The sequence below is a fragment of the Geotrypetes seraphini genome, chromosome 3, assembly GCF_902459505.1.
Source record: "Geotrypetes seraphini chromosome 3, aGeoSer1.1, whole genome shotgun sequence".
Classification (NCBI taxonomy): domain Eukaryota; kingdom Metazoa; phylum Chordata; class Amphibia; order Gymnophiona; family Dermophiidae; genus Geotrypetes; species Geotrypetes seraphini.
The window spans coordinates 359588475-359616224 of record NC_047086.1 but is presented as its reverse complement, the minus strand read 5'-3'; the positions used below and the strand labels follow the sequence as shown (position 1 = coordinate 359616224).

Genomic DNA, 27750 nt, shown 5'->3' with positions numbered 1-27750 from the left:
TTTTACCTCACCCCTGTCCAGCAGCACCTCTTTCCTTCTCCCCCTGTCCAACATTAGTCCTCCATTCTTTTTTCTTCACCTCCCCTGTCCATCAGCATCTCTTTCCTTCTCCCCCTGTCCAGCAGTAGGCATCCCTTCCTTTTTTATCCTCCCTCCTCCTTCTTATCCCTATGATACTCTTACCTTGCTCTGCCCCTGATCAGAGGTTCCCGACAGCTGCCCAGTTGCACCCATTGGAAAAGTTCCCACTGCCGAATCCCGCACCCCTCCTGACGCGGCTCCCGCTGTCCTTTCTGTCTGTCTCTGTCCCTGGCCCCCTTTGCCTGTCTGTCTTTCTGTGTATCTCCCTGACCATGTGTCTTTCTTCTTTCCTTTCTGTCTCCCTTCCTCCCTCTGTCTGTCTGTCCAAAGCAGCATTCCATCCCCCTCCCCCCACACCAGTTCCCTGTGCACCTGCCCCTGTGTCTTTCTTATTTTCTTTGTGTTTCCCTTCCTCTCTCTGTCTGTCCAAAGCAGCATTCTATCCCCCTCCCCCCACACCAGTTCCCTGTGCACCTGTCCCTGTGTCTTTCTTATTTTCTTTGTGTTTCCCTTCCTCTCTCTGTCTGTCTGTCCGTCCAAAGCATTATTCCCTTCCCCTCCATTTCCCTCCCCCCCCACCAGTTCCCTGTGCAGCAGCATTAGCGTTTCCTCTACCCCCCCCCTGTCCCTTCCCCTTCCCCTTCCCGGACTACAAAGGTGGTGATTCCAGCAGCGCTTTTATCAGTCTCCACACGCTGCTTCGGGCCCTTCTGCCCTGATTTACTCTGGCACGTCCCTAATGACATCATCAGAGACGTGGCAGAGCAAATCAGGGCAGTAGAAGGGCCCGAAGCAGCGTGTGGAGACTGATGTACACGCTGCTGGAAACGCCATTCGGGCCCGCGGGAAGAGAAGGGGGTGGGCGGCAAAGGCGAAACGGAGATCGGCGGCGGCGACAGGAGAAACGGAGATCGGCGGCGGCGACAGGAGAAACAGAGAACGTCGTCTGGCTGCGGTCCGGCTTGTGGAGGCGATCGGGTGGTGACGTATTCGCGCGCATGCGCACTCCTTCGGCCACAGACCTACAGCGCACGGAACACGCAAATAGGACTGCGCATGCGCGAGTTAGCCTTTTATTATATAGGATAGTGAATGGGGCCTACTATGTACTATATAAATCAGCCTCTCAGTGTGGTATCTTTATAGCTGGGTGATGTTCTACATAGCAGGCTTAGCAAAGTTGTAATATTAGGTTAATACCCTACTTTTGGGCTAGTGAACACAACTGACTGGCAGTTTAATTGCCCAGTTATTTAAGGGGCACCAATGAAATATTCCACTCAATTTTCACTGTAACCGAAACATCCTAGTTAATATATTTCTGGAGAAAGCTCAAGTTTTTTTGTTTGTTTTTTTAAAATTACCGTATATACTCAAATATAAACCGAGGTATCATTTATTCCCTCCAAAAATAGGGAGGGGGAGGGGGGAAGGTCGACTCGAATATAAACCAAGGTTAAAAATTTGGGTTACCATGGTGAGCCAATCTATAAAGACTGTTCACCCTTGCTCCCCATCAGCTATCTTGTAAGTACCAACTAAACATAATACAAATATCTGTGATGCATATATCACAACAAGGCCCCTACATAGGAAAATACAACTACAAGCAACCACAAACTTAAATATAGACAAAAATCAAACTTAAACCTCAAAATGGTAAGATATGCAGTTCAGATTTTTTATTTTTGAGGGGAGAGTTTAACAAGATGGCGGACAGATGCTGACACTGCTTTGAAGCTTCACGCTTTTCCTTGAAATTTTCTCTACTGCGTTAAGTTTTTGCCTGCTTAACTATGCCACATTCAAAAAGAAAAGGAGTGGTGAAGGCTGAGACGAAACAAGAAAATTGGGTGCTACCTTCTTGCTTGCCTATCCCTGCAAATGATTTGTAAAATATCTGTGCATAAGATATGTGTTCTTCCTTCTGGAACATTTAAGATTCTTCTTGGACCTCAAGAAGCTGACCAGTACCTCTGGATAAGAAATATTAAATAGCTGAGGTTTCTTGAAACTTATTTTAAAAAATTTTTCTCGCAAATTATCTGTATCTCTCTCCCATAAAGTAGTGGTCTGAGGAGGAGATTTATTCCAAAGATTTATTTATTTAGGGGGGTCTTTTACTAAGGCACGCTAGCCGATTTAGTGCCAGCTAAATGCTAATGTTCCAAAGAATATAATGGGCCAATTAGCATGAGCTAAATCGGCTAGCGCTCCTTAGTAAAAGACTCCCCTTAGTTAATAATTTCCTTTGCCTTTTCTTTATTGGAATTTACTCTGTGTTATTAAAGCTAGAATATCTTTGGGAGGAGAAAACCAAGATCGGCAGACAGAAAGTGGACAAGGTGAGACGGCTGGAGGTACCCTGGATTCAATTTGGGACTTGGTTTTGAAACTAGGAGACTAACTAAACAGATTAAAGATGTTGAAAAGAATTCAAAAATTCAGAAACAAGAAATAGAAGAAAACAAGCAAGAAATTTCCAATGTAAAAGTTAAAAGTAGGAGATATTGAAAAATAATTGACTGTGATTAAACAAGTTCAATCAACAATAAAAGATAATCAGATTATTAGAAGAAAATTGGAGACAATGGAAAATAGTTATTGAGCCAATAATCTACGTTTGCTGAATTTCCCAAAAGTTCCTTCTATAAGCCCAAGGGAAATGATAAAAAAGTGCTTTACAGAGATTTTGAATATTCCCAAGGACTCAATACCTCCCTTTACCCGGGTGTATTATTTGCCCGGTAAAGTAATGGAGCAGCAAGCAGATGATCAGAACCAGGCTCAGCAGGAACCACAATTAGATTTGACAGCAATCTTGGAAGCTTCTGATAAAGATTTGGTTAAACCAGCAACTCTTCTATTATCCGTGGCATTATTGCCAGATAAAGAATGGATATTAAAAATGTTCTTTAAAAATAAATAAGGAGTTTCTATGTTTGAAAATTCAAGCTTTCCCAGATGTTAGTAAGGAAACTCAAAAATCATAAACGATAGTTTCTTTTATTGAAATCAGGTGTTACTCAGTTGGGTGGTGTTTTCTTCTTACGTTTTCCATGTAAATGTATTTTAAGGTATCGAGATAATAATATGTGTTTTTTGAACCGGCCCAACTTACTACTTTCCTGACGCTGAAACGCTTGGAAAAGGAAGGAACATCGCATTACCTAATAGGAATTAAGCTCCTTGAACCAGTCAACAGATACCCTTTTTGCTTTGAGTATACTTTTTGAATTCTCTTTTATATTCACTCATTGACTCTTGGATCAATAAATGAGGACTTGAGATTGTTTGAACATAATAAAATTACTGTAAAAAATGTCCTTAAAGTGTAGTATTAACACTCAGTCTTTCTATACAAAATGTTTGAGTTAGTTAAAATGTAAAATTGATAAATAAATTTTAAAAAAGATATGCAGTTTAACACCAGAGAAAGAGAAACAGCACTATACTTTGGAATAGAAAAAGAAAGCAGTGCAAATTTACAGTAAAACTGCATTTTCTGTTAATGAAATTAAAAATAAAATTATTTTTTTCTACCTTTGTTGTCTGGTCATTTTATTCATGTTTATCCCATTTTCTGCTTTCTTCTATCTTTTAATTTTCTTTCCAGGGTCTGCAGTCTATTTGCCTCTTTTCTCCTTCCTGTCTTCACTTCCTCTCCAACATCCATCTCCGACTTTAACCTTTTCCTTTAAATTTTCCTCCATTTATTTTTCTGCATCTTTATCTGCTTCTATTTACAGCTTTCCATCTCCCTCATCCTTGAACTAAGAAGGTATGATGGGATATAAATAAAGCTATTATTATTATTCTCCAGGTTTGTTTGTTTTTTGCTAACTCTCTCTCCCCCTTCCAACATCTTCTCTTTCACTCTTTCCCCCTTTATTTTCACTCTTCTAACCAGTACTCTTCTAACCAGAATCTACTGTCTTACCCCCTCCATCCAGCATATCCTTGCCCCTCTTTCCTCCAACACCTCATCTCTCTCTCCCTCCAACTCCATCCAAGATCTCTCCCCATCACCTTTTAACATTTGCTTCTTCCAACACTACCTACATGGGACTCTGGGGAATGGAGTTGCGGGTCGGGGGCAGGCCCAACATGCAGGCAAGCAGCTGATTCCTCCCAGCGGTGGCCCTCCATGTTGTTGCCAGCCTCTGAGAGGAGGGGGAGAGTGAGGAGTCAGCAGCGCATTTGGATTGCAAGCAGCCCTGCCTTCAGTCCCGGTCCCGCTAAACCATTTGGCAATAATGAAGCCACGGGGGTTTTCCCTTTTGCCAAATCGCTATAGGCTCTGCTGCCCCTGAAGTTAATTCCTGATTTTGAGGGACAGGGAGGGCAAACAGCATGAAGGACCGCCGACAGGAGAATCAGCTGCCTGGCTGCATATCGGACCTACCAATGACCCGCGACTCTATTCCCCACAGCCAGACAGTAGTTTGCATCGGATGTAATTCTGTATACAGCTCACCAGCATGCACTGTGCTAAGATTACTTCCTGAGACTAGAGTGCCATAAACCTTTATTTTCAAATACCACAGGATTTTTCCTTATTATCTCCTCATTCATATCTACCTTTCACTAATGATCACACCTGACAGCATCATCAACTGTTTCTCTCCTCTCAGCATTTAATGCACTTCTACCCTAAATCTAGCTAACATGTATCACTAGGGTTACCATATTTCGAGCTGCAAAACCCCGGACACTTGGCCCCATGTTCTGCCTTCGGCTCTGCTACATTCCACCTCAGCTCCTCTCAGTTCAGCCTCCAGCCCCGCCCACACAAACCTCCTCTTCTTCCCCGACAAGCTCTGGCTGTGTCTGTAGGGCCTGGAGCATGCACGGATGTGTGCAATATCATCCACGCATGCTCAAAGGCCCTCCAGATGTGGCCGGAGCTCGTCAGGGCTTTCTAAAACCCGGACAAACTGCCGGGTTTTGGAAAGTCTGTCCAGGCACCTGGACAGTCCACTAAAAAGAGGACATGTCCAGGTTTTCCCGGATGTCTGGTAACCCTATGTATCATTGCTAAGTTCTTTCTGAGACCCTATTCTCTTCAAAGGCTGAATGAGCATTTCAAGAAACGGGTTCAGGAATTGCATACAGATTTCACACACAACAGAGGGCTACACTGCCACTGAGTCATTGTTCCAGCTCCATATGAAACCATTCTTGAAGTCTATCACTCTGGATTTTCATTTAATCCTTGGAATGGTATGCACAAGAAGCCCAATATTGCACAAACACACACTGGCACATGCTGGTGTCAATAACCATGTCAGATCCCTCTCTCAGAACAACGTATAGTGCACATTCATAGATTGAAGATATACTCACTGAAAGACAAGTTCTCCACAAAAAGATGGCAAGTGTGGCAGCTCCCACTAAAGCAGTGATAATAATGGGTTTCCAAGGCAATCCATGAAAATCAGACCCAGGTCTCATATCCTCGGGCAATGAAGCCACCAACTGAAATCAAACATATGAAACTATAACTAGCTGTTTCTTCATACCAATAACAAAAAAAATCATTATGTTAAAATCTATAACTTGCTGCTCAGTATTAAAAAAAAAAAAAAAAAAAGGATAAAAAATAACTACTATTCACCAATTAAAAGTTTTCAGTGCTATTATGCAGTGACTTCAAATATAAATATCTTAAGCTCCTGGACAGACATGTCTGAAATTTCTTTGACTAGGTAACCAGAGAATTGGATAGAGGGAGTGCACTAGATGTGGTGTATTTAGATTTTAGCAAAACCTTGACAGTTTATTTATTAGATGCCTGTGTGGAACACTAACTGCCCGTTTTACAAAGCCACGCTAGCGGCTGCCACGTGGCAACAGCCCCAAAGCCCTTTAAATCTCTGTGGGCTTCGGAGCCGCTAGCGCGGCTTTGTAAAACAGGCCCTAAGTGCCCTTGGTATGGGCTCCAAAGTGACAGGTTGAGTGGAAGGTGACAGAGGATAGCAGTCAATGCAGATTGCACCAAGGAAAGGGATGTTAGTGTGCCTCAAGGTTTGGTTCTTGGGCCTGTTCTTTTTAACATTTTTGTAAGTGATATTGCTAAAGGTAAGATTTGACTCTTTGTGAATGATACCAAAATATGCAATAGAGTAGACACTCCTATTGGTGGGAATAACATGAGGAAAGACCTAGCGAAGCTTGAAGAATGGTCTGAAATTTGGCAGCTAAGATGTAATGCTAAGAAATGCAAGGTCATGCATTTGGACTGCAAAAACCCGAGAGTACAGTACAGTTTAGTTATGAATAACTTTTGTTCACGAAAGAGGAGCAGGGATGGGTGTGATGCCATGTTTCCCCGAAAATAAGACATATCCCAAAAATAATTATCCCTAGCATAATTTTTAAAGAAGCTCCTTATATAAGCCCTACTCCAAAAATAAGCCCTAGTTAAGATCGACCCCCAAAGCCCCTCCCAAATGTCCCCGACACTTCCCGACTCCATCCCTGACACTAGTGCTGCCCTATTCGCCAGCAGCAGCACTTTCTCCCCCCCACATATACAGCAGCTTCCTATCCCTCCCTCCCATCCCTCTGTGCAGAAGAATCCCACCAACCCTCTCACCCATCCCCTTGTGCAGCATCTTTCTATCCCTCCCTCCCCCCATCCCCCTGTGCAGTAGAACCCCACCGACCCTCCCACCATGAGACTGACATACCATACCTCCGAGGCCTCCAGAAACATCAGTGGTGGCAACGCTTTGAAGGGGCTGCTTCATGGCCTTCCCTGCCGGGGCCTTCCCTCTGCTGCATCACTTACGATATCATCATTCAGTGATGCAGCCGAAGGAAGGCCCTTGTGGGGAAGGCCATAAAGCAACCCGTTCAGAGCGCTGCTGCTGTTTTTGGAGGCCTCTGAGCGAAGATATGTCTGTCTCATGGTGGGAGGGACGGTGGGGTTCTGCTGTACAGGGGGATGGGAGGGAGGGATAGAAAGATGCTGCACAAGGGGATGCGAAGGGAGGAAAGATGCTGCACATGGTTGGGGGGAGGAGTTAGAAAGGAAAAAGGAAGAATTGAGGTGGAGGAGAGGAAGGGAGAGATGATTGTTGTACATGAAAATAAGACATCCCCTGAAAATAAGCTCTAATGCGTTTTTTGGACCCAAAATTAATATGACACTGTCTTATTTTTTGGGAAACACGATAGTACTTGATGATCTTAAGGCAGCCAAACAGGTTGAAAAGGCGATGGCAAAAGCTAGAAGGATGCTAGGGTGCATAGGAAGAGGTATAGCCCGTAGGACAAAGGAGGTATTGACTCTGGCGAGACCTCATTTAGAATATTGTGTACAATTCTGGAGACTGTACTGTCAAAAAGATATTAACAGAATGGAGTCGGTCCAGAGGAAGGTAACTAAAATGGTTGGTGCCCAGACTTTTTGGGCTTGCGAGCTACTTTTAAAATGACCAAGTCAAAATGATCTACCAACAATAAAATTTTAAAAAACACTAAGCACACTGTACGCAGAGAAAATGTTAATTATCATTTATATTCCGGGGGTTTTTCAAAGAGGTCAAGGCAAATGACTTTATGCAATGTCACCTCAGTAACAGAAGAGCAGAAGAGAGAATAAGAAAAGAAAGTGGAGAAAAAGCCTCACAGTTCAAGTTTCACGGGCTCAAAAATTCCACTCTCACACAAACAGACTCCACTTTCATAAGTCATATCCAAAACAATCGCTGAATTGTGTGTCGGCAGTAGCAACCCCCAAAATAGGAATTGTAGAATCACAGCTTCTCAGAATTTGTAGAGCAACTTTAAAAGCCACATATAGGCACAGTTCAAACAAAGTGAATGAAAAACAAAAAAGCATAAACTTAGCTGCCAGTCATATCAGTCATGCACAATGGCGCCAGGGATGAAGATTGCCAGTGTCTGCTGATAGAAAAATGCTGAAGAAGCTCCGCCCACATCAAAACATGACAAATGAGCAATTGGAAGGAAAAGATGGCACTGCCTCCATCTCAGCGCAGCCAATAAGCAACAAGGAAGACAGTCCAGAGAGCAACACAATAGAACTTCAAAAAAAGGCAGCCCATTCCACCCAAACATTCAGAACACCCAGCTCCACAGTTTGCAACTGAAAAATCCACTGTTGGTCCTTCTGGCGAAGCAACCTTCCCCTCTTCTGACAGGTTTAGGGCAATGTTCCAACACACAACATTTTAAAGAAAAGAAGTCATGTTTAAATTTAATGCAGTGTGCAACTAAGGGTTCATCCATCCGTTTTGTGGACAAACAAGACTGGTGTTCCAACAGTCGGGTCTTGAAGACTCTAGATGTCTGCCCCACATACAGGAGACCACAGGGGTATTGGATCACATACACCACCCCAACTGTTAAACATGAGGTGCAGCTCTTCAAAGGAAATGACTGCATAGTTTTAGGGTGCACAAAAGCCTAAACTTCCATCTTCACTTGACACATTGTGCATCTACCACATCTCTTCTTTGTATGTATCTCTTTTTCTTTATTGTGTGGTGCGTGAATGCGGTGGTGTGGTCCCTCTAAATGCAGTATAGCTTATTGTAGTATTCAGTAGAGTTTCAGGGGGTTCCACAGTATATATCTGCTTGTTTATATAGTATGAGTTTTTGTCAAGTGGTGATTATACATACTCTTTCCTATTAAGTTGTTAATCGAAATCACCCATTATTGACTTAGTAGAGAAAGATAGATTGTTCACCTTCTCCAAGGTGAACAGAACGAGAGGGCATTCGCTAAAGTTAGAAGGGAAAAGATTCCGTACAAACGTAAGGAAGTTCTTCTTCACCCAGAGAGTGGTAGAAATCTGGAACGCTCTTCCGGAGGCTGTTATAGGGGAAAGCCCGTACACTTTTGGATGCCTCAAGCCGCTGCCACTATGTTTAGTGTGCCGCAGCTCGACAAAGTTTGTGGGACACTGCTATAAACTATCAAACAAGGGGGAGAGTATGGAACAGTGGTTAAAGCTACAGTCTCAGCACCCTGAGGTTGTGGATTCAAACCCCACGCCCCAGGTACATTAGAGAGACTGTGAAACCACCAGGTCAGACAGGGAAAAATACTCAATACCTGAATAAATTCATGTAAACTGTTATAGAAAATTGAATAAATAAAGAAGCCTGGAGTCACCAATCTTTCAACAAACAGTACACTTATTTGATGGCTTTTGAAACCACTAAAGCATTTACAAAATAACTCCTATTAGGAAAAATAAACAAAACAAAATAACTTTAGGCCTCCAGAGACGCCATCAGCTACAGGAAAGTAAAACATCAAAGTGCTGGCAAACCCCGAGTAAACGAAAGCAGTCCACATAGAGAGAAACAACCACCCCTGAAGTTCCTGAACTCAGCAGTGGGCAGACCACCACCGCATTCGTACATGCCGAAATTTGAATATTTAGATGATGCAAGGGATACTAAAGGGGAGGCCCCGTCACCCAGAGGAAACTACTGACCTTTGCCTCTACTGCACCTGTAGCAGCCCTGCTCCAACCCCGACACGTTCCGTTACCTCTCAGAGACGTGGCTGGTTATTATGCTTGCACCTGCACCTCACCCTACCCCCCCCCCCCCCCGAAGACAGACGCTCGCACCCCCTCACCTGGCGAATGCCGGCCTGGAAGACTGCGTAAGAGAAAGGAAAAGCTCCCGAAAGGTCAACCTCAGAGGTCGGCGAAGGGACAGGGGGCTTCCCCGGCCCCAAGGCATCCATGTCTCAGAGCAGTGGTAATGATGGTTATTAATTTTTTTTTATACTTATGGTTAACAGCAATGCAGCGGCAGCAGCGCCGCCTCTTCGTCGGGTCAACCAGCTGAACTTCGGCTCCTGTCTACCCGCAGTAACACGTCAACGCTACACGAGCCTCCGCTGACCCCCGGACGTCATCAGGCAGCGCCGGCGACCGCTGCGATAAAGAGCAGAACCCAGCGAGGGCAGAGCAGCGCTTCTAAGGCACAGCTCTCTTCCTGCGGCGAGACAGACGAGGATTGCCCCCCAGAAAACAGTGCTCTCCTCCTAGCTGAACAAGTTAAGCACAATCGCGGGGCATGTTTGGTTTTGGGCCACTCTTAAACGGCACTGCAAGTTCGCTGTGGAGCGCTTTCAATTTCCCTTGATTAGTCCCCTCCCCCCCTACTTCTTATTTCCGGTAACAGCTCAGCAGATGTGTATATAATTGTAAAAGGCAGGTAAGGGGGTTGGTTGTATGGTCGCCTACTTGCTCCCTACAGCACGGATGCACTCTGACTAAAAGACACGCCCCCCAACTCGCAGCAAATTTCCAAAATTTTCTAGCCTAGTAGGATGTGAGAATGTCTCTAGTCTTGAATTCCCTTAAGACTCTAGCGTTGTATTTCGTGCAATTCCACCTGACAGACTTCACAGTTACCAATCGTGCAAAATGAGGCCTTTAAAAAAACAAAAAAAAGGGGAGGGTGGGACTTGTATACCGCATTTGTGTAGTTATACAAGTATTAACTCAGCCAATATAATGTACTGAATTAAGAAGCCAACAATGTAAAAACACAGCTAGGTATGTTTAACATGACCATTTATTTTTTTTTAATCCAAACGGGACATCTATTAATAGTCAGTCCCGCCCCCAATTTCTTCCATTCATTTTTCATGAGAAAATGTTAATTATTTATATTTGGGGGGGGGGGGGTTCAAAGATGTCAAGGCAGATGACTTTAAAATATGCAATGTCACCTCAGTAACTATAGAAAAATAGACAAATATAGTGCAAAATATAGACAGCAGATATAAATTCTTAAAACTGACACATTTTGATCACTAAATTGAAAATAAAATAATTTTTCCTACCTTTGCAGTCCGGTTATTTCATGAGTCTCTGGTTATGTTTCCTTCTGACTGCCCATCCTTTCTTTCTGCACTCAGGCCCAACAATTGTCCCTTTCTGTTCCTACCCTCCTTCCTTCCTGTGTCCTTAGTGCCCCCAGTGCCTCCTTCCTTCCTGTGTCCTTAGTGCCCCTTCCCATGTTCTTAATGCCCCTTCCAATGTCCTTAGGGCCCCCAGTGCCTCCTTCCCATGTCCTTAGTGCCCCCAGTGCCTCCTTCCTATGTTCTTAGTGCCCCCCAGTGCTTCCTTCCCATGCCTTAATGCCCCTTCCTATGTTCTTAGTGCCCCCCAGTGCCTCCTTCCCATGTCCTTAGTGCCCCAGTGCCTCTTTCCTATGTCCTTAGTGCCCTCAGTGCCTCCTTCCCATGTCCTTAGTGCCCCCAGTGTGCCTTCCTATGCCCCCCTCACTGCCTTCCAGCCTTTCTCCCACCCACGAAGCCAGCCAGCCTACCTCCCTGCCGCACTAAAGCCAGCCTGCCTCCCTCCTTCCAGCACCGAAACCTGTCCCCCAGACCAGCCCCTGCTGCTGCTACCTATCTGCTGAAGCCTGGCCTACTGCCGCTTTAAACCCGTCCCCCCCCAGTTCAGGCGCTGGCCCACAAACCTTCCTGACATCAATTCTGATGTCAGAGAGGAAGTTTTGGGCCAGCCAGGCAGCAATTGGCTGGCCTGGAACTTCCTCTCCAACATCAGAATTGACGTCAGGAAGGTAGTTTTTGGGCCAACGCCTGGACCTTACTTTTCTTTAGTTGCGGCAGGCGGCAGCAGACAGGGGAGGTGGTTTGAAGCGGCAGTAGGCCAGGCTTCGGTAGGTAGGTAGCAGCAGCGGGGGCCAGTCCGGGTGGGAGGGCAGGCTTTGGCGCTGGAGGGAGGGAGGCAGGCTGGCTTCGGCGCGGCAGGGAGGGAGGGGACACAATCACCTGTCCCGTTGTCCCCGAAAATGGGACAGGGGATCTAAAAACGGGACGGTCCTGCTCAAAACGGGATATATGGTCACCTTAGATATGTTCTCTTCAAATACTGAGAGCTCTTTGCCAGTTAGTATATCCAGCACATTCAACCTAGTGGACCTATACCCGATAATATTTTCCATCAGATGGGAAGCCATGGTCAGATCTTGAAATCATTTCAAGATTTTTTTTTTTCAACCATTTTTATGCAGTAAAAAAACCCAAATATATTTTCTGAGAGATGGAAGGCATTTTGGCCCAGATTCTATATATGCCACCGTCATCAGTAGCCACCTTAAAAATAGCTGCCATTCGCATGTCAATCATGCATGTGACAGCACAGTTTATAGAATCACACCTTCAGGAAAGGTAGGCACCGGAAATGTAGGCCAGAGTTTTCAAGGCCTACTATTTCAGTGCCTATCTTTGACGTGAATTGCTCCTATGGACGTGCTTTACGATGCCTAATACCACTGCTGGCTTTAGCCATACGTACAGTGGAGTTAGGCATGGTAAATGCTTCCATGGGTGTGATTCTTTTTTTAAACGTTTTTAGCCATTTTTAAACAGTGTTTTCAACTTATGTTAGGCGCCTAACTTAAGGTGCCTTTTATAGAATCCAGGCATTTGTGGAATGCTGCAGGGTTACATTACATTACATTAGTGACTTCTATTCTGCCAATACCTTGCAGTTCTGGGAGGATTACAAAAGAGGATAACTGGACATTTCTTGGAAAATTACAAATTAGGGTGATGTTTAGATGGTTGACCTCTCTCTCCCATACTTTTTAATCTAATTATGCAGTCTTTAGGCAAAATGTTGAACTACCTTAGACCACAGTTGTTCTGTTTTTATCCGAAACCTGGCTAGAAAGCATAGTTAGTTGAAGGCGGTGTTATCCGAGGACAGCAGGCATACATTCTCACATGTAAGTGACATCATCCATGGTGCACAGTACGGAGGACAGCTCCTGTGTCCATTTTACGGAGAAAAGGTTCACTGCAGGAAAAAGCCTGAAGCGCCGAAATATACCCTGCTGAGACAATGATGACCAAAAAGACAGTCTTAATCGTGAGATCCAGAAGAGAAGCATCCCTCAGCGGTTTGAAAGGGTATCCCAAAGGCCCTACTGAATGATAAGATTCTACAAAGGGAAAGGAAGACGCAAGGGAGGTCGCAAACGAAGAGCCCCTCTCATAAACCTGGTCACATCTGGATGAGCAGTATGCAAACTAGTGCCTCTGCGGGCTCTAAAGCAAGAAAGGCCTGCAACCTGAACTCTAAAGGAGGCCAATGCTAAACCTTTGTCTAGGGCCAAAGAAAAGCTGGGACATAGAAGGAAAGATAACCACCGCAAAGTCGAAGCCCGCAGGCTGAGGGCGTGCGCAGGCCCCACCAGTCAGTTGACGAAGAAATAAAACTTTTTTTTTTTTTTTTACAATAACTGAAAGAAAAGCACAGCGACACGGTAATAAGAAAAATAAAACATGAGCCGCAGTAGGAGAAGGCATGAAGCGAACTAAGTTCAGTGCAGAGCGTCAAAAAGACGGACTTCTCGGCTCTGCGGAGAACTGAGGAGACGTGCCCTGTGCTGGGCGGGAAAGCACTCGCGCATGCACAGTGCGGCAGACTTGAAACTTCTGAGTTTCTACAAGCAAGCTTGCTTGTGAGGCTGTCCGCATCCAGGCTCCGTGGATGACGTCGCCCACATGTGAGAATAGGCTGCCTGCTTGTCCTGAGATAAAGACTGTTACTACTTAAGACCGGTCTGCTCTTCTTTGTTTCCTTATTTCAAAAGCATACATAAAACTTGCCTTGAGTTGATGGTCTGACAATAACCCATTAAAAATTCTAAAGGGAGGGGGGAAAAGAGATGCAATTGTCAGTTAGTTACAGATAGGTAAACTGTCTTATGTGCTGTGGGCGGTGCGGCATAGTGCCGGTGCAGTCAAATGGGAGGATGCTGACATTGATATTTACCCAGATGTGGTACCTGCGACCTTGGCCCGACGTCGCACGTACCGAGAGTGCATGCATATTCTTCAGGAGCGGAATGTCCAGTACCGTTGGTTGTACCCTATTGGGCTGGCTTTCATCCATGCTGGCAAGAACTACTTGGCAGTGACTGTGGTGGATGTTCAGACCCGCCTGGTGGAGGCAGGGATGATTTTGGCTTCTGAGTTGGCTCCGCTTCCTCAGCGGTCCCCTGCTATCAAACCTGTGTTAGGCCTTGGCTGGCAGAGAGTGGCTAGGTCTGCCCGCCACCCTTTGCGCTGGCCTCACAGTAGTTCCTTGAACTCTTGCATATGTGGGACATGTTTGTGGGGTTCTTGGATATGTATGATTCTTTCTTGTGGGGACTGACATAGGAAGGTTTTTTTGGGCTTGCATGGGGAGTCCCTTTGGGGCTGTTTCTCTACACTTCCTGTAACATGGTTTCCAGGTGCTTCGGTGGCTGGACCGTGTGAGGTGTTGCTGGGGGGGAGGGTGGTTTGGGGGTGGTTGGGTGGGATGTTGCCGGGTGTTTTTAGGTGGGCATGTTTGGGAGTGTGCTTGTGGACTGTGTTTTTTGTGGGTGCAAGTGTGTGGGTTGGGCGACTTGTGTGTGGTTGCTTGGAGAGTACGGATAACATTAGTATACGATACTCTTTTAGGCACTCATGGTTAAGCATACTTTGTTATCTTATAATGTCTGTGGGCAAAAACGGAGTCTGTTGTTTAAGGAATTGAATCGTTTGAAAATTGCAGTGGGGTTTATTCAAGAGACTCATTTGCAATTCCACTATGAGAAGTTGCTCTCTCACAAATGTTATCCTCGTATTTTTCTCTCCTCTAATAAGATACGTTAAAAAACTCAGGGAGTGGGCATTCTTATTCATAAACATGTCCAAGTTGCATTGAGAGGTGGTGCGGGATACTAAGGGGCGCTATATTCTGGTTAAAGCTGAGTTGGATGGCCAATTGTATAGTTTACTGAACGTTTACATGCCCAATACTGGTCAGGGGGCTTTCTTTACCTTGTTGGAACGCTTGCTGTTGGATCATGCAGAGGATACTATACTGCTGGGCAAGGATTTTAACCTTACCTGTTACCCTCAGGAGGACAACTCTAATTCCGCAATTTGTTATGCCAGAGGCGACAGGTGGACTTCCCTGTGTTTTCTCCGTCGGCAGGATTTGGTGGATGTCTGGTGATATCTCCACCCCGGTGAACGGGACTATACTTTTTATTCGTCTTTGCATAACTCGTATACCAGAATTGATATGTAGTTGCTGCCTCATGCTGCTCTGCCGGGGGTCTTAAGGTCTCTTATTGAACCGCGAGTGTGGTCTGATTCATGCTCCTCTTTCTTTGGAGTTGAAAGTGAGCTTGAATAGGGGTGATCGTAGTATGTGGCGCCTGAATGATTTCTTGTTGAAAGATCTGACTACCTTGTCTTCGTTGGAGGCCGATATTCAAGATTTCTTTGCCTTTAATGATATGGGAGAAGTTAGTGAGAGTGTGCTTGGGAAAGTTTCAAGGCCACTCTACGTGGTTGTTGTATCTCTCGAGGGACTTATCGCAATCAATATCGGGTTGCTCATCGGCTGGAACTGTTGACCCGTCTTAGGCGGTTGGAGAATAATAACAAACGAGCCCCTATAGTGGCGGGTGGCGTGGCCCTGGCGGCATGTTGTCGGGACTTGCAAAAGCTTGATTTGGAGGACATGGCTTGGGCCCTACAACAGAGGCGACAACGTTTTTATGAGTGGGGAGGTTGGGCGGTCCGATTGCTGGCCTCGCAGCTTCGGCAGACTCAGGCTCGTCACATCATTACGCGGGTTAAGGATGCCTCAGAACAGCTTCACTTGGAGGTAGCTGCTATTCATCAAAAATTTTTGTCTTTCTATCAGACTTTGTACACCCCTGAGACTGAGGCTTCTGTGGGGGAGAGTGAACATTTTCTCTTGGGTGTTCTTCTACCTCGCCTACTGGAGATAGATGCGGTTTGGCTTTCTTCTCCCATCCAGCCTGCGAAGGTTTTAGAGGCTATTCGACATCTGTCCTCTACCAAGGCTCCAGGTGTTGATGGTTTTTCACCCTTATTTTATAAGAAAATGGAGCCTTATATTGTGGACCCAGTTACGCGTTTGTTTAATTCCTTTTTGGAGGCGGAACGTTTGCTTTTCGTCAAGCGGCGGTCTCCCTTCTCCTTAAACTTGGCCAGGACCCCCACCTTTACAGTTCTTACAGACCTATATCATTGCTAGGGGTTGATTATAAGCTGTTTACTCATATTTTGGCAGTCCGTTTACAACGTTTTCTACCTCATCTTGTCCATGGTGATCAGTGCGGATTTTTCTCTGGGAGACATCCTGGTGACAATATCCGCAAGGTGTTGGACCTTATTGGGGTGGCCCACCAGTAGTTCTGCTCTTGGTGGACGCCGAGAAAGCCTTTGATAGGGTTTTCTGGCCTTTTATGCTAGCTGTCTTGAAATGGGTGGGGATCTCGGGGAATTTTTTGCATTGGGTGACCTTGTTGTATGCTGATCCGGAGGTTTGCTTATGGGTCAATGGGAGGTATACTGCCCCTTTTTCAGTCCAGCATGGAACCAGACAAGGCTGTCCCTTGTCACCCCTGATTTTTGCCTTGGTGATGGAGCCTTTGGCTGCGGCTATTCGCGCTAATGTTGATGTTACGGGGATTGCGGTGGGAGCACAGAAGCATAAGATCTCGTTGTATACAGATGATATTTTATTTATGTTGACTCGTCCACTTCAGTCTTTGACGGAAGTGCTTCGGGTTCTGGACCAGTTCAAGATGCTGTAGCCGGATTCAAAATTAATGTTACTAAATCTGAGTTGCTTAATGTGTCTCTTCCCACTGTTTCCGTAGCGGCCTTGCGTAGCATTTTTTCGTTTCGTTGAGCAGCTAAGTCGATCCGGTATCTTGGAGTTCGTATTTAACGAACTTTTTGATCTCAATTATCCACCATTGTTGTGAACTGTTTTTGCGGATCTTGACCGTTGGGAAGGCTTACGATTATCTTGGGCTGGATTAACGCTTTGCAAATGAATGTGTTGCCCCGTTTTTTATATCTGTTCTCCTGCCTGACTCTCTCAATTTCTAAACAATTCTTGATTAGACTTCAACGGAGGGCTTTTGTTTATATTTGGACTCATAAGCCGCCTAGGGTGTGGAGGGAACGCATATACTGGGATAGGCTCCATGGGGGGATGGGTGTCCCTGATTTCCTTAATTACTACTATGCTGCCCAATTACAGGTGTTGTTTCATTGGGCTTTCCCCTCCCAGCGTTGGGTTTCCCTAGAACAAGCCCTTCAGCCGACTTTTCTGCTTGCGGCCTTACCATGGCTTTTTCCGGATAGTATTCGGGAACTACAGAAGGGGACTCTGAATGGGATTGTGTGCACCTTGCAAACTTGGGGCCAAGTCTGGCGGGCTTGGTTTCCGTTGCAGCGTTATTTTTACACTACTCCTATTCGATTTGCCCCTGGATTTCTCCCAGCGAGAGATTCGGGAATATTCTGGTGCTGGGAACAGGAGGGACTCCGTGTGCTGGGTCAGTTAGTCTTGGGCGGAGAATTGGTCCCCTTTGCTGCTTTACAGCATCTATATGACTTCCCGGCGACGGACTTCTTTGCTTATACTCAGCTTCGGGATTTTTGCATTTGTCACAATCCGGGCTGAAGACATCTTCCTTTCGGGTGCATCTCAGCGCTATTGCTGCTTTCCATCGGCATCTCGAGGGTTGGTCTCTCTCTCTTCATCCTCTGGTTGCTCGTTTCATGAGGGGTCTTGTGAATGTTCATCCTCCTCTGAAACCTCCTCCTATAGTTTGGGATCTTAATGTGGTTTTGGCTCAGCTGATGAAGCCTCCTTTTGAGCCTATTGACAAATCTCATCTTAAGTTTCTCACTTGGAAGGTGATCTTTTTGCTTGCGCTCACGTCCGCTCGTCGGATTAGTGAGTTGCAAGCTTTGGTTGCGGACCCGCCTTTTACTGTGTTCCATCATGACAAGGTGGTTCTTCGCACTCATCCTAAATTTTTACCTAAAGTTGTGTCTGATTTCCACCTCAATCAGTCCATTGTTCTTCCGGTGTTTTTTCCGAAGCCCCACTTTCATCCTGGCGAGGTGGCGCTTCACACGCTTGACTGTAAGAGGGCGTTGGCCTTTTATCTTCAGCGCACTAAGTCTCATCGGAAGGTTCCTCAATTGTTTTTGTCCTTCGATCCTAATCGGTTGGGACATCCTGTTTCCAAGCGCACCTTGTCCAACTGGTTAGCTGCTTGTATCTCTTTTTGCTACGCTCAGGCTGGTCTCACGCTCCATGGTCGAGTCACGGGGCATAAGGTCCGAGCTATGGCAGCTTCTGTGGCTTTTCTCCGGTCTACGCCGGTCGAGGACATCTGTAAGGCTGCCACTTGGTCTTCGGTTCATACTTTCACCTCCCATTACTGTCTGGATACGTTGTCCAGAAGCGACGGCCGGTTTGGCCAGTCGGTTTTGCGTAACCTGTTTTCCTAAATTGCCATCCTCCCACCTGCCCTTTTTTGGTTGGCTTGGAGGTCACCCACATGTGAGAATATGCTGCCTGCTTGTCCTGGGATAAAGCACAGTTACTTAACGTAACAGGTGTTAACCAGGGACAGCAGGCAGATATTCTCACAACCGGCCCTCCTCCCCGGGGATGGCTTCTTTGCTGGATATGGAACTGAGGACCACGAGGTGGGGATGCGCCCTCTAGTGGAGGGAGAAGGCATGCACATGCGTGGTGCAGCATAGCAAGCTTGAAACTTCAATCAAGTTTGCTTGAAAAGCTGTCCGCGCTGGGGCTCCGTAGATGACGTCACCCACATGTGAGAATATCTGCCTGCTGTCCCTTGATAACACCTGTTACGGTAAGTAACTGTGCTTTATATTAAGATGAAAGAACCAGAAACCAACAAATACAAGAAGCAGATATAAATTTGAAATAAGACAAAAAGGGGGGACCCCCCCCAGAGGACTGGACTCTGATGTCCTCCTGGGTTACAAAAGCACCCCTTCCTCCTAAAAAATGTTTTGTGAATCAGCCTCTGCTTCCTACTGGTTGGCAATATATAACTGTATGTGAAAGTGGATGGAAGGCTATTAGTGTGGGTGGGATGTGCATTAATAAGCATTCATACTTGCTGACAACAGACTGACTCCTTATCAAAGAGCAGAATAGCCCTGAGAATAGAGGTGTGTGTGTATGTCTGCTAATTAAAGGTTTACCTCACACATAGTCTTGTATATTCTGAAAATTAGCATAGCTGTGAGGTCATCATAAGAAGCTTGAAAAGCCCTGTCTGAGGAAGAGGAGGAAGAACCAGGTATGGAAGGTAAAATACGTAAAAATTGTCTTGCCCTGCCAGTTGGGTTAGGGCAGCTGCCTCAGCACCCTGAGGTTGAGTTCGATTCCCGCTACAGCTCCTTGAGACTTAACACTTCATTGCCCCAGGTACAGATTAAGTACCTAAAATATGTAAACCGCTTTGATTGTGTAAACCACACAGAAAAAGTGGTATACAAGTCCCATCCCCTTTACAAAAGTCTACATGAAAAATCACAGTGCTCAAGTTTCTCACTGACTGAACTTTTTTTTTTTTTTTTTTTACACCTCTTGTTGATTTTAGATTTATTGTACTCACCTTCTCAGTGTATGGATTCATATTTTTTTGTGCTAAATGGATAGCACTCCCCATGGATTTAAGAATTGAAGACACTGAAGATTCTGTTTCAAGTTCATCCTTTTCAATCTCCACAGTATTATCAGTCATTGTCTCTGGAGTGTGACAAGAAAAAAATTCTCCAGGTTTTTAAAATATTTTTTATGTAAAGATTCAAATCCCCAAGAGAAACAAACAAAACTGCAGACTGTGTACAAGATGCAGGCAAAAATTTATTGTACCAAAATTAAAATGCAAATAAGTAAAATAAAACCCTTTTACCAATCAAGGGACCCGACACGGTCCGTGTTTCGGACAAACCTTCGTCAGGGGTCCATGGTGAAAAAGGTTGGGACATACCATAAAAAAATGAAGATAAGTAACAAAGTGCCTGTATATTGTGTTCGCCGAGGATCGCTGCAAAAAATAAAGCGTCTCAAGGAAGCAAATCCCCACCATAACCAATGAATAAAAAGCAATAACTGCTAATTACATTACATGACAATTTTGCTTTTAACAATGACATGTAAAACAGTTTGCTCTAAGGCATTTCAGGGTGATTTACTCTATGGGTAAGCATTATTTCAAATTGTGTTCTGCCTCCATCCCCTCACCCCATTTGCCTTTTAGTTATTGTAGGCATGTTATAGCTATTACATACTATACGTATTTACAGTTCATAGTCAAATGCGCGCAAGACAAAAGTTGTTGTAGTTTGCTGCGCGCAGTTGTCTTGCACCGAGTTGTCTTGCGCACATTTGACTTGCCACCCATATTTACATACTGTCATATCTAGCGAGAGAATTTGGTTATGTGATAAATCTGCATTTCTCCTAGATATAAGTGTGTGCATTTTCTTGAATTTGATAGGTAAATCTCTATAGTCAAGTGCATTTCCCATCTGTCATAGCTGTGATGCCTCCCCTTTACCCTGTATTCCACTACATGATCTCCTCAGTAACCTACCATTTCCCATAACAAAAAGAGAGAAAAAAACCTATAGGTATTTCACGATGGCACAAAAAACTGGTGTAAAAGTTTCACCACCGATAGCCACAGCAAAGTAACCTTTTTACTACTCAAACTTCATAACATAAGAATTGCCACTGCTGGGTCAGACCAGTGGTCCATCGTGCCCAGCAGTCCGCTCCTGCGGCGGCCCTTAGGTCAAAGACCAGTGCCATAACTGAGACTAGCCTTACCTGCATATGTTCTGGTTCAGCAGGAACTTGTCTAACTTTGTCTTGAATCCCTGAAGGATGTTTTCCCCTATAACAGCCTCCGTCCGGAAGAGCGTTTCAGTTTTCCACCACTCTCTGGGTGAAGAAGAACTTCCTTACGTTTGTACGGAATCTATTTCCTTTTAACTTTAGAGAGTGCCCTCTAGTTCTCTCTACCTTGGAGAGGGTGAACAACCTGTCCTTATCTACTGAGTCTATTCCCTTCATTATCTTGAATGTCTCGAGCATGTCCCCTCTCAATCTCCTTTTCTTTCTTTTTTTTTTTTTTTATTTATAATTATACAGTCTTATTTTACAAGAATTAATTCTTGTTACATTGAATACAGGGAAGAAAATTTTAACACAATAATACTTTTACAACAATCATCATAATGATTAACCCCTTCTTAGACCACAATAAACAGGGGGTGACCAAAACTAAAATTAGAGAGAAATTTAGAGGAATAGTGCAAAGAAGAAAGGCATAATGTATCTAGCGCCCATTACTACTATTATCCCTTAATCTTTAATCCTTAATGATCTGTTTAACATCTAGAAATTCCTTCAGATGGTTAGGAGAGAAAAAAACATATTTAACACCTAAGTACCTAACCAGGCATTTGCAGGGATACACCAATAAAAATGTTGCTCCAATATTTATAGTCTGTTGTCGCATTGCAAGAAATTCTTTCCTCCGTTCTTGTGTAGTCTTAGCTACGTCAGGATATATCCATATTTTCCGACCCCCAAATAATTTTTGGGAATTTTTGAAAAATAATTTCATAATCATATTCACATCCTGTTCAAAAACAAATGATACTAATAATGTTGCTCTGTCCATTTCAGATGTTATCGTTTGTTCCAGTAAAGCCGTCACATTTGCAAAATCTATCACATTTGTCTCTCCTTCTCTTACTTTCCCAATCTCATTTCCATTTGCCTTTCCATTTCCGTCAGGCATCTTTTTATTTGGTAGGTAATAAATTTTGTTAATTGGAGGAATACAGTTAGAAGAAATTTCCATATTCTCAATGAAGTATCTTTTCAACAAATCAATAGGTAACATTCCTGAAGTTTGAGGAAAATTTAGAAAGCGGAGGTTCAAACGCCTATTAAAATTTTCAAATTGTTCTAGTTTCTTATGAATGGTGGAGCTGTCTTTAATTGAAGCCAATTTGAATTGTTGCAATTGTTGTATATCCACCTGCATTTGCTTGGCTTGGCCTGTATACTCTAACTTCATAGATTCAACTGACCCAGTCAATAATTCCAATTTATCATTTAATTTTGTTACCTCTTCAGTTGATTTTTCAATTTTCCCTTCCATCCTCTGCAGCAATTGCCAGATGCTATTCATGGAAACCTCCGTCTGGGAGAGAGAAAGATCCCCTCTCTCTGCTGCTGTTTCCATCTACCGTTCCACCGACAACGCTGTGCCCTCGCCGGGAGACCCCACGCTTTCACTTCCGGAAGCGTGTCTCTCGCCACAGCGTTTCGGCTGTTGCCGGACACGGAGGTGTCATGGGGGCCGAAGGAGACAACGATATTTCAGTGCCCGAAAGGGCCAGTGACTCCCTCCCGTCACCGCCCAACGCCGAGCTCTCCACTCCAGCTTGTGTGGGCGCCGGAGAAGGCGCGAAGAAACGATCCATCGTCTGTTGAATCGGGGTGGACGTCAGGGCCGACGAGGCAGAGACCCTAAGCACCCCTTTCCTCTTAGAAGGCATCGATTTCAGGTATAGAAAATACAGGCAAGGAGCTTGTTATCAGCGTCTCTCGCAGCTCCTCTACATCGCCGCCATCTTGCTAAGGAGCACTTCTGACTGTGCTAAGGAGCACTTCTGACTGTCTCAATCTCCTTTTCAAGGGAGAAGAGGCCTAATTTCTCTAATCTCTCACTGTACGGCAGCTCCTCCAGCCCTTTAACCATTTTAGTTGCTCTTCTCCAGACCATTTCGAATAGTATCGTGTCCTTCTTCATGTCTGATCAGTGTTGGATGCAGTATTCCAGATGGGGGCGTACCATGGCCCAGTACAGCGGCATGATAACCTTCTCCAATCTGCTTGTGATCCTCTTCTTAATCATTCCTAGCATTCTATTCGCCCTTTTCGCCGTTGCCACACATTGCGCTAACGGCTTCATCGACTTGTCAAACAGTACTCCCAGGTCTCTTTCCTGGGGCGTCTCTCCGAGTACCACACCAGACATCCTGTATTCGTGAATAAGATTTTTGTTACCGATATGCATTACCTTACACTTATCTATGTTAATCTCATTTGCCATGTGGCGGCCCATTTCTTGAACATGTTTGTCACGTTGCAGGTCTTCGCAATCCTTCTGCATCTTCACCACTCTGAATAACTTTGTATCGTCCGCAAATTTAATCACTTCGCTCGTCGTACCAGTTTCCAGGTCGTTTATAAATAGGTTGAAGAGTATGGGCTCAAGCACCGAACCCTGCGGCACTCCACTCGTGACGCTTTTCCAGTCCGAGTATTGTCCATTTACCCCCACTCTCTGTTTCCTAGCCGCCAATCAGTTTTTAATCCACATGAAGATTTTGCCCTCAATTCCATGGCTCACAATTTTTCAACATAGTCGTTCATGCGGGACCTTGTCAAACGCCTTCTGAAAATCCAGATATACAATGTCGACCGGCTCGCCCTTGTCTATTATGCCTGTTTACTCCCTCGAAGAAGTGCAGCAAGTTCGTCAAGCAAGATCTTCCCTTGCTGAAGCCGTGCTGGCTGGTCCTCATCAGTTCGTGTCCGTCAAGGTGATCTATGATGCGGTCCTTTTTCAGTGCCTCTACCATCTTTCCCAGTACTGAGGTCAGACTCACCGGTCTGTAGTTTCCTGGTTTTTCCTCGAACCCTTCTTGAAGATCGGAGTGACATTTGCCACTTTCCAGTCTTCTGGAATCCTTCCCGATTTGATCGACAGATTGGCTATTAGTTGTAGCAGTTCAGCTATAGCCCCTTTCAGTTCCTTGACCACCCTCGGATGGATGCCATCTGGTCCCGTGGATTTATCATTTTTAAGCCTATCAATCTGCCTTCATACCTCTTCTAGACTGACCATCATCCCTGTCAGTTTTCCATCCTCGTTTCCTGCGTATATCCTCTTCGGTAAAGACAGACGCAAAAAATATGTTTAGTTTGTCGGCGATAGCTTTGTCCTCCTTTAGCGCTCCCTTTATTCCATGGTCATCCAACGTTCCCACCGCTTCCTTCGCTGGTCGTTTCCCCTTAACATATCGAAAAGAATGGCTTGAAGTTTTTTGCCTCCTTGGCTATTTTTTCCTCAGTCTTTTTTGGCCCTTCTTACCGCCTTGTGTCCCTAGTGTTAAAAATCCAAGTGTTAAGCCTTGTGTATTTCTTTACATCTGGGTTTAATATCTAATGCCTTCATTTCCATTGGATTTAAATGAACAGTGTGCTGATGTCTATACACACAGTAAATGACGGCAGATAAAGACCTGCACGGTCCATCCAGTCTGCCCAACAAGGGGCCAAATCCATACCTGCCACTCTGCAGGTTATAGTCATTCATGATTAAAACATCATTTGACAATTTGCCATCATGCCAACCACATGTGGAAGGGCATTTTTGATATGACATTTAAGTCTGATTTGGGACGTTTTGTGAAAAACATCCAAAAATCAAGTGACAAATTGAGCAAATTTTGTCTTGAAAATCACCATTTTCTAGAAGGTTTTAGTGCTCAGTGTGTCTTTCTTTAGGTACTGTTTTCAAAGGAAAATAAGTCCTAGGGAAAAATGTACAAAAACAAACCTTGTTTTTGGGCCAAAACAGATACCCTAATAGGGTTCATAGTCAGATGCGCGCAAGACATAAGCGCGCGGACAAATGGGAGCAGATAAGTGAGCGCAAAGACAAGTGAGCTAACGTAATGAATCACAAAGAGGCTAGCGAAATGAAGGCGGGCTGTTCTGAACACGTAAAAAAGGAGCTAACATAACCATAGTAACGTGAATGTGCGCGTGATTGTCGTTGCGCTGATTTGTCCTTCCGCTCAATTGTCTTGCGCGCAATTGTCTTCGCGCTCAATTGTCTTTTTCTCGTTGTGCTCACATGTCTTGCGCTCACTTGTCCGCGCTCTTTTGTCTTGCGCGCATTTGACTTGCCACCCCCTAGCAGAGCAGGGGGGGGGCGCGGCAACCTAGAGGACACTGTAGTACTTTTCACATAAAGGTCTCGGGTACAATTTTCAATGTAACCTTATATTGTATTGTTAGCCCTCCAGGAACAAGGAAAAAAAATCCAACTATATGTCACTTTGCAACACTACAATATCCCTGAAGCCTGCAGGTGTCATCTATATGTAGGTACAGCAGGTATTTACTGTTTTTTTAGAGGGCTCACAGTTTCTACCACAAATGTACCAGTCAGAATGGGATTATGATCCCATGTCCCCTTGTCTGCAGTCCACTGCACTGATCACTAGCCTACTCCTGGGATCAGTTTGCTGCTCTAATAGGAACGGTGTCAGGTCAAAAGCGCGCTGGGACTAAGGCGCGCGCAGACAATTGAGCGCAGCGCAGAGACGCGCACCGCAGAAAATTACAGTTTTTACGGCTCCGACGGGGGTGGGTGGGGGCGTGGGGGGGAACCCCCCCCACTTTACTTAATAGAGATCGCGCCGCATTGTGGGGGGTGTGGGGGGTTGTAACCCCCCACAATTTACTGAAAACTTAACTTTTTCCCTGTTTTTAGGGAAAAAGTTAAGTTTACAGTAAAATGTGGAGGGTTACAACCCCCCAAACCCCCCACAACGCCGGCGCGATCTCTACTAAGTAAACTGGGGGGGCTCCCCAACTAAAACCCCCGTCGGAGCCCCTAAAAACTGTAATTTTCTTCGGCGCGCGCCTCCGTCTTGCGCTCAGTTGTCGGTGCGCGCCTTTGTCTTTCGCCGAGTTGTCTATGAACCAATAGGAACGGCCATTATATTTGAAAATGTCAAATCTGTCATATCTTTTTGGGGTGGGAGGGAGCCAGTGATCACTGGGGATTAAGGGAGTGATCATGCCTAGATCTTTCCAGTGGTCATTCAGGGCACCTTTTTGTAACTTAGTCATGTTTGAAAAAGGTCTAGACAAAACAGTCTCAATCTTTGCCCCAGACATACTGTTTTTGTTCCATTATGGCAGAAAAACGTTTAACTTTTGGGAACATAAGAATAGCCATACTGGGTCAGACCAATGGCCCCTCTAGCCCAGTATCCTGTTGCTAACAGTGGCCAAACACCTGGCAGATTCCCAAATCGAAAGATTCAATGCTACTGATCCCAGGGAAAGCAGTGGTATCCCCCATGTCTATCTCAATACCAGACTATGGACTTTTCCTCCAGGAACTTTTCCAAACATTTTTTAAACCTAGATATGCTAACCACTGTAACCACATCCTCTGGCAACAAGTTTCATAGCTTAAGTATTGGTTGAGCGAAAAAAATATTTCCTAATCATTTTAAAAGTAGTCTATTCTCATTATTCTCAGTAGTATGGTTCCCAAAAATGTTTGCAAACCACAAAATCGCAAATAACAAAATGTGGGAAAATAGAGGTTAGGTTCCAACAGTTCACAATACACTTCAAAACTGTGGAAAGTGAATAGTGGATCCTATGAGAAAATAGGGTTATGTTCCTGCATGAAATACCTGTAATTTACTCTCCAGATGCTTGGGGGCCATATCTGCTGACCATGAGATTAAAAGTGAAAGCAAAAAAAGTGTTTTTTTAAAGCACCAGTTCAGGAACATGAGAACGCAGTGGCGTGAATGGGGAATTTGGTTACAATTGGTGCATGAATAATGAGAACAGACTGTATTATTATGTAACTTCATTGAGTGTCTCAAAGTGTTTATATTTTTTTGAAAGAGTAAAAAATTGATTCTTTTTTACCAGTTCTATACCAGTCAGAATTTTGGTAGATCTCAATCATATTCCCCCTCAGCCATCTCTTTCCCAAGCTGAAGAGCCGTAACCTCTTCTTTAGCCTTTCCACATGAGGAGTTCCCCTCCTTCAATTTATCATTTTGGTCACTTATTTTTGAACCTTTTCTAATTCAGATATATCCTTTTTAAGATATGATGACCGGAACTGCACGTATCATAGTAAATGACAGCAGATAAAGACCTGAATGGTCCATCCAGTCTGCCCAATAGATACATGCATTACAAATCCATGATCAAAGTTCAATTGTCTTTGTTCATTGATATTTCCGGATTATAGACCGTAGAAGTTTGCCCAGTAATGTGCTTTGGTTCCAACTACTGGAGTTGCCATCAAAGCTCACTCTAGCCTATCTAGCCATGATCCCAAATTATTGGAGTTCCGATCAAAGCCTTCCACAGCCTATTCTAAGCCAAATAGCCATATACAGGACACAAACCATTCCAAATCTGCCCAGTACTGGCCTTAGTTCTTCCAATTATACCCTTCATTTTCTGATTAGAGATTCTCTTTGTTGGTCCCACGCTCTTTTGAATTCTGTCATTGTTTTCTTCTCCACCACCTCCCTGAGGAGGGCATTCCAGGCATCCACTACTCTCTCCATGAAAAAGAATTTCCTAATATTACTAAGTCTACCATCCCACAACCTCAATTTATGTCCTCCAGTTTTAGCATTTTCCTTTCTCCGGAAAAGATTTGGTTCTATATTAATACCTTTTAAGTACTTAAACATCTGTATCATATCTCCCCTGTCCCTCCTGTCCTCCAAAGTATATATATTAAGTCTTCCAGTCTCTCCTTGTACGCCTTTTGGCTCAAACTTCCTACCATCTTTGTCGCCTTTTGCTGGACCGCTTCAAGTCGTCTATATCTTTCGCCAGATACAGTCTCCAAAATTGAACACAATACTCCAAGTGGGGCCTCACCAATGACCTGTACAGGG

General features: G+C 44.6%; 1 protein-coding gene across 4 annotated transcripts in view; it reads right to left on the bottom strand.

The window, feature by feature from the left end:
• MIA3 (MIA SH3 domain ER export factor 3) overlaps positions 1-27750 on the bottom strand; it is a 181665-nt gene that overhangs the window by 111651 nt on the left and 42264 nt on the right. For all 4 annotated transcript variants that reach the window (XM_033935451.1, XM_033935452.1, XM_033935453.1 and 1 more), the window contains exons 6-7: positions 19596-19729; positions 5428-5559 (exon numbers count right to left, since the gene is read on the bottom strand). In XM_033935451.1, the coding sequence (XP_033791342.1) occupies positions 5428-5559; positions 19596-19729 (266 nt within the window). The remainder of the gene's footprint in view (positions 1-5427; positions 5560-19595; positions 19730-27750) is intronic.